This window comes from Cryptomeria japonica, chromosome 9 (assembly GCF_030272615.1).
Source record: "Cryptomeria japonica chromosome 9, Sugi_1.0, whole genome shotgun sequence".
NCBI lineage: Eukaryota > Viridiplantae > Streptophyta > Pinopsida > Cupressales > Cupressaceae > Cryptomeria > Cryptomeria japonica.
Genome location: NC_081413.1, coordinates 572,856,670 through 572,864,872, shown reverse-complemented (window position 1 = coordinate 572,864,872; position 8,203 = coordinate 572,856,670). Strand labels below are relative to the sequence as shown.

The window sequence follows — 8,203 nt, the reverse complement described above, 5'->3', positions numbered from 1 at the left end:
CACACAGGATTGGGTTGAAAGAAGAGGTTGGAGGCATTAAAGGCCTGAGAAGACCTCATGGTTATCTAAAGGCTAAGGGTCAAGTCTAAATTAGGTTTACCCAATGGATTAAGATTTAATCCAAGGATAAACCTTTGTGCAAATGATTAAGAGATAATCATGGTCAAAGCATTAATGGCCTGATGAGACCCTTGGGTTGGGTAGAGGTTGAGTCAAAACAAATGTTTTAACCATGTGGGAGGGTTTGAAATAACCATTAATGGTTATTGGAGACTTTGGGGATTAAGTGGTTGAAGGTTGGAAGCCTTCAATGGTTTTCAAAGACTTTAAGAGTTTTGGTGGTTGAAGGTTGAAAACCTTCAATGGTTATCTAAGACTTTGGGTCATTTGAGAAGTGACCTCCCTTTGCTTAGGGATGTGACAAAGTTTAGAGGGGGGTTAGGTTAATTAGAATTGATTAGAAGATTCTAGAAGGGATTAGGAAGGGGTTTGGGTTTTTGCAAGTGGATGGGGAGGATAATAGGATTTAATTGGATTTATTTGATTTTCATTCAATTTGGTTGTAATTAAATAAATTGGATTTATTCAATTTAGGATAACTATTTAATTAAATTTGAATTTAATTAAAAGTGGCTAGAGGGATTTAATTGAATAAAATGATTTATTCATTAAATGGTATAGTGAATTTAATCAAGTGATTTACTTAATTAAATAGAAGAATGTGGATAATTTATTTAAATTGGATTTAATTAAATAGGGAAATGAACATAAAATATTCATTTAGGAATATGGTCATTTTTATACGTCCACAATATTAATACCCATTTCATATCTAGTATAATCAAATAAGAGCTACCCCATAGAGTTCCTTATACTAATTCTCAACCATCAATAATATTTCACTTAATGTCAAGCCTACTAGGAACTCTTTGCAATATGACACAATCTAATTTCATGATAGAGGTTAAGACCCAAGACACTTTTCTTAGCCGTGGGATAGTAACATGTAATGGTTACACAAACCGCCTTATGCCACTACTAGCTATAATATTTTGAGATGATTATGACCCAATATATAAGTTCCACATGTAAAGAAATATGGTCATCAACAAAGTGTTTATTAAGTAATGTCATGCATGAATATAATTGTGCATGCATATTCAACAAGGCCAAAATTCCTATTTAAATTATTTTCTTCACAATCTATATGTGAGTATACTTTAAAGAAAAGATACAAGAGGTTACTTTTGTGAGGATTAAGATCCTACTTCTCCATTTCCTTTCAACATAGAGGGAATAAACTTATCTTAGTTTATACCCATTAGTTCATGGGTTGTAATTTCCTATATGCAAGTGAACATATTCTATGATTATGTGAGGAACAATCACAAAGTACTTTTCTATCAATTAATAGGTCCAATAACATTGCTTTCAAGTTAGTTGGTAATTGTTAAAGCAAGTAACATTAATAAATGATACTCATAAGATAGAGAATCACAACACATTAACGTTCTATATATTTTAGATCTAAAATGAGACCATGGAAATTATTTTTTTATTATTCAACATTCTACATAGTACATGAGAACATGAATATAACTATTCATCACTATTAAAATCAAATACCAAATACAATTGATAAATCTAAAAAAACATCATAAAATTACTTAAAATCTATAACATTGTTATTTTTTTCTATTCATACCATTTTTTTTTTAATAAATCTTGAAAATCTTTACATACAAAGTAAATATTCCAAACTCAATACTACTTAAAAGATATTATACTTAACTTTAGAGATGGAATTGAAGATACTATTGATTTTGATGCTGAAATCTACAGTCCTTCCTCTTGTGCCTCTATTGTTGTGTTCCTTATCCTAAGGCCACTTCCTATTCCTGGGATTTCCTCTTCCAGCATTCTTGTAACTTTCGCTCCAAAATCTCCTCTTCCTATGTCATTGAAGAATCCCTCGAACCCTTACACATCGTTGGATGTCCATACCTTGTTCCAAAGCTGTAAGGGCGTCACAGGCAGGGGACAATGTAGGCAATGGTGGCCAAATTTTGATTCATATCTGCTAATTAAAAAATTTCTCGAGTGTTTAAAGACCTTTCAAGGAATCCATTCCATTCATAGCCAACAATTTGAGCATTTCATGAGACCTTGTTATGCTCCTCCTCCATCTTCTCACGCCATTCTGTGTCTTCCTCCTCACGTTTCTCCGTTATTTCTCCCAACATCACTTTTGATTTTATTTGCCCTTTTCTCTCTCTAATTTTCTCCCACATGCTCCATTTTCCTTCTCAATACACTATTTTCTTCCTTCCCATGACCTGTAGTTTTCCCCTCTTTTAATTTTCTCCTCTGCAGCTCGTGTTCTCCACTTTACTTTATACTGCATGCTTCAGGAGAGTCTAAAACCAGACTGAGAATTCTCTCCTCCTTTCTGCTTTGATGCCTATCAAAATTCTCATTTTCAATGCAGGAGAGGAGTATGCTAGCAACCAATGTGGAATGTGCATTTACACCTAAAATTGCCCTAAAAGACAATGCCCTTATTCTGGATGGAGGGGTCGTGGGTCTCCTCTCCCTTGTGTAGTTTTCTTTTTACCTGCCAAGAAAAGCGGCATACCTCTTAATGGCACGGTGATCCAACTAACCTACCTACCTCAATTTTTTTTAATTAATGAGGAGAGGACCCAGTGTTTTAGCGCATTTCAATCAGTGTGATGCTAGATGTTCATTTAATACCCACATTTATTGATTTAATGTCTAATATTTAAGACAACATTGCATCAATAGTTACGACTTAAAAGTTGTTATTGTCTATAATAACTAACCATAATTGAATGAAATGTATCCCTTAATTGTAAGATGCAACCAATCATGTAATGACATATCAACTGTACAAGTATGGGGGTCATTTTTGCACAACCATTGGTCTCACTTTTTGGGGGGGCTGTTTTGGACGCCTTGGCAAAAAAGCATGTTGATGTGGCCCTAAAATCTTAGTTATAAACAGGAGACTTCCCAAGTAAGTTATTGTAAAAAATTGAGGGTGATTTGAAATTTTCACATAAGATTTTGAAAAACTCAGAAATTAAGGTGCTCAACTAGTGGATCCTCTCCCCTAATTTATGTTTTTTTCAAATTTATTTCTCTCCTCATACAAAATTCGACATATGACAAGGATGTGGCAGTCCACTACACACTAATTTTATCTAAATGATACATAAATGAAGCAGAAGAGCTTCCCAAAACCATTTACTTTAACTGTGACATTTTTCACACAAGCAAACTTAAATTTCTACTCTAAATACAAAACCATCAAACAAATGCTTGTTCTCCTTGCTCCTCTTTGTATTTTGGTTTGTGTGGTTGGACTGTTTTGTTGCAGTTCTGTGACAGCATTGTAGCTCTTCTCCGTTTCTCTGTTCTTCTCTGTAATTCTTTCTTACCTTTTTCAATATAAAAAAATCATACCTTATAAATGGCAATGTATGATTACAATAAATGATGCAATATGCTTTAAAATATTAATGGACTCTGGTTTCATTTTGGTGCTCAATGGATGCCAAAGTAAATGCCGTATTGCCATAGTTTAGTAGACTATTTAATGTTTTAAATGCTGAATGCATGCAGCCTTTGAGGTTTTTCTTTACATCTCTAAGGATTTTTGCTTTTGACCCTCCATTTGAGAACTATCGACTGTAAATTTTGTACAAAGTTAATAAATGACTATGATCTCATAATCATTTTTATCTATAAATTAATAATAATAACTGACATGCATTCATTTAAAAAATCAATTTTATTTATTAAAATATAAAATTTGAACAAAATAAACCTTTTAATTAAGATTGTTTTCTACTCATTACATATATCTTAACATATTGTATCATATTTAGAGAATTTTAAATCATGAAAAAAAATTGTACAGCAATACTTATACAATATTTAGATTTTTAAATCAAAAAAAAAGATTTTCTAATAAAAATAATTGAATTATATATATGCAATTAAATTATAATTGTTCTTTTGATAAACTATTATAAATAAAGATATTCAAATCATTAAACATAATAGAAAAACACCTCATGATATTCCATTCAATTAAACTATAACTCTTCCATAAAATCCAACTTAAACTAGTTTGCAAACTACTGATCGTCAAACATACAAACTATAACTCTTTCATAGAATCCAACTTAAACTATTTTCCAAACCACTAATCATCAAACACTCACTCATGCAAAATATAACTCTTCCATAAAATCCAACTTAAACTATTTCACAAACCACTAATACTCAAACACTCATGCAGGAAGATTACAGATCCGAGCTCCTTATATCATAATTGATTGATTCCTGATAGGACTTGGTGTGGCCATAGAAATCCCTCCTCCTGGCAATTCAGTGGTGAAGTGGGTTGAATGAAATGAAGACTGGGAAGACTCAAAAGAATTATTGGACTCTTCTTCATGATCCCATAGCTCATCAATCACATCACAAGCATAGCTCATAGTAGGCCTAATCTCAGGTACCATATTCACACAATTTAGGCCTAGTTGCAGAAGTTGAACTATCCTATCCTCCCCTGCATTTCTCACCATCTCTTTGTCAAAGACATTCACAGCCCACTCTTCTCTTACAACAGACTGAACCCAATTAGGGAGGTTAAAGCCTCCATTATCAGCCCTTTTGCCTGTTAGTAATTCAAGGAGCATAAATCCAAAGCTGTACACATCTGTTTTTTGGGTGATTTTTCTTTCTGGGGCTTTGTAGGCATCTGAAGGGAAAGGTGTTGGGATTGTGTCTGCTTCTACCAGCGAATTGAAACCATAGTCTGCAATGTATGGTTCTAGGTTTTCTCTCAGAATCACATTGGAAGGCTTGAGGTTGCCATGGGGAATGCTGCCCTGGGATTCGAACTCTCGGTGCATGAATGCTAGGCCACTTGCAACTCCTCTAATGATTGAGAGCCTGGTGTCCCACTTCAATTCTCTCTGTCCTTTGAAAAACTCTGTGTCACACAACCATGTAATAATAGTTAGCTTAATATGCATGCACAAACTATTTAACTGAATTATGCTACTATGTTATATTATGTTTATTTATAATGAAATTTAATTAGAAGAAAAATTATGATAATTATATTTTTAATATATTTATTTAAAAGATGTTAAGAGATGTCAAGAGATGTTAGTTTTGAGATCTCGATATCAAATTTTAATTACTTAATATGTAAATGGTTGTCAAATTTATATATAAATGTTTTTATATACATGATAGTGAGTTATCTGCTACAATATACTTCTCAACATAAAAAACTAAGAAAATATTTTCAATTGTTTCTATTTATCATATATATTGAAAAAGAGATAGACTAATAGATATAATTTTATGTATATAAATTTTAAATTAGTCTTGTTTTATTTCAAATTGATAAAATGATATATCACTATATTTAAATTAATTTTTAAACTAGTACAAGAATTTATGTATTAGATTTATGATGATTTTATTAAATTGAACTTTTAAATTATTGATTATAGATTATTTTGCAATAAATATTGATAATTCAAAAATATATTTGATAGCAGATAAATTTTAAAACAAACAAAAGATATTTTATTTCATACTTTTAGGAAGTGGAATAGAGTTGCAGACTGTATGGTCAAATGGGCTTCTGATTGAATATAGGGTTGGAATATTGTGGATAGGCGACATTTGCCTGTGACTTTTTCTCAAATGTTAGAGTTAGTTGTGGAAGATAAAAATGTGTAATTCTTTGTTTCCTAGGAGCTGTTTGCCCTTCTTACTTTGTAAGTCTCTTTATGTTTAATAAATTTTTACGACTTGTGAAGAAAAAAAAAAGAAACTGTATTTTATGAGACTACCGTAACATGTCATCAATACAACTGATAAATGGGGAGAACCATATTTTTTCCTCTCAAGTTGTGTAATATGTGTATTTCTTATTTGACAAACTCTATTCTCAACCTCAATCATGCTTTAGAAATCTTCTACAGCTTGTGATTATCTGCTGATTTTTGAAAAAAAAAAAAAGGAAAAGATAAGTTTGATATCTTTGGGCTGTTGATGGATTTGATTGTGTGTTTTAATTTGTCTCAGTTTTCGGATCACTCTCTGTAATCTATCATCATCAGAAGATAAAAAACTTCTGAAACGTTGATCCAAATAAAAACATATAATCCAATCCAAAAACAACACAAAGATATCTTATAAATTATCGAAAACTGATATCACTAAATAAGTTATTTATTATGTAAATACTTACCATGCAGCAGCGAAGCAAGACTCCCTTCGTTTTGATATTGATAGATAACAAGGTTCTCATCAGGGGAAAAACAATAGGCAAATATAGGGAGCACATTTGAGTGCTTCAGATTCCCCATGAATTCCATCCTGTTCTCAAATTCCTTCCCTTCCACTTGCAAATCCTTGAGCCTCTTGACAACCAAAGCAACACCATTATCCATCATCACTCTATACACCTCCCCAGAGGCTCCTTCTCCCAGCAGCTCTACAGAGGCCCTTAGGAGTTCTTCCATTACAAATGGACTGCTGTGCTCCTTCTCAATGAACTCAAGCTTGGGTGGCTCAAACTCTGTTGAATGGTTGTCACTAGAGAATTCCTCCTCTGAATTAATACTTAAGGAATCAGGTTCCATTGATTCAGAAGCCTTGTTCCAGTCTCCTGGATTACCATTCTTCAATCCAGAACTGAAATAATTTGGGATTTCAGATTCCTTCAAATGGTTTTTCTGTCCTACCTGCTTCTTATTGTACATGTGTATGGAGACAATAACCAAGAGGGTTGTCAACACAAGTGTCAATGGAGCAGGAATAAACAAGTTAAGAAACCATGAAGCTATACATCTTGTCCACTCCATTATGTAGACACCCAAAACAAGAATAAGTTCATATGCTCGATTATATTCCACTCTGCATGCATGTATTTGAAACAGGACTCATATTTTATTTCATTCACCTAGAAACCTAACCGTAATTTGCTTCTGCTGGATCATGGTGGAAGGGAAGAGCAGATATCAGAAAATAAAATTTCTGAAAAGGAAGGTATCTGCAAATCAAATTGGACAGATTCATTGAAAATATACAAATTCATATTCTTATTCTTAGAGCTAATTGAAGATAACTTTGGCGAGTGAAACTAGACAGTTGTCTGGATTGTAGTGAGAAAACAAAAAACTTTAGTGCAAAGAGAGGAGGTTGGCATTGATGGTGTTCTACCCTAAGTTTTACTTGGCCTTATCGTTTGGTTCAAGCAAGAGTGGAGATTCTTGCGAAGCAGGTATTGGAAACAATTCTCCAGCATTATTGTACTCTCAAAATGTGAACAATCTTTTTTTACACAAGGGTGAAAACTTATTTATTACAGAATAAAATTATAAAAATAAATGGTCAACTGTTCAACAAAGAAGATTTAATTAATCAGTTTTATCTTCCACAACTAATTGATTGAACCGAGGAGATAAATCCAAAGTCAAATCTCCCCTATACCCAACATGTCAATCCTGCAACCATTCAGATGCCCATTATGCAACTCATTCCTACTCAAGCAGAGAATCTGCCAAATAACCACAGCTAAATGCCAGCTAGGAACATCCAGTAAATCAGATGCACAAATAATCATTTCCATCCAAGAGCACAACCTCTCTCTAGAACATACAAAATGGCAAGAGTCTCAGGTGAACTTATCCGTGTGAAACCCTTTATATATGGAAAAGAAAAATTGAACGTCTCCAACACTATCTCTACCAATACCTCCAACACCAACATGCCCAAGATTCCCTATACAAGATCCATCAATATTTATCTTTCAAACTCCTTGAGAAGGAAGCCATCATCCCACATAGTCTTCATTGATTGAATATGTTGTTTTTTTAAAACCAATCTTAATTGCTACAAGAAAGACTTAATACATGGAATTGATTTGTAATCTATGGGAATGAACTTGTTAAATGTGCGCCTTCGTGAACTAGTTTACTCTTATCTTTACTATCTATTGAAGTGTAAGTACTAGTAATATTGAAAAATATCTTAGGGAAGATATTCAATTGTGAGCATCAAGCTCTCTTCAATCGATTCATAAATATAGGTCTTATGTAGATATTGAAGACAAGCGTCTTATGTAGATATTGAAGACAAGCTCTTG

General features: G+C 32.9%; 1 protein-coding gene across 1 annotated transcript; it reads right to left on the bottom strand.

Moving 5' to 3' along the window:
- Positions 1–4,349: 4,349 nt before the first annotated feature.
- LOC131062855 (probable inactive receptor kinase At2g26730) lies at positions 4,350–6,818 on the bottom strand. The gene is made up of 2 exons (XM_057996592.2): positions 6,305–6,818; positions 4,350–5,026 (listed from the first exon to the last, which is right to left on the bottom strand). Exons 1-2 carry the CDS (start codon positions 6,816–6,818, stop codon positions 4,350–4,352), a joined length of 1,191 nt encoding a protein of 396 aa, XP_057852575.2.
- Positions 6,819–8,203: the final 1,385 nt, after the last annotated feature.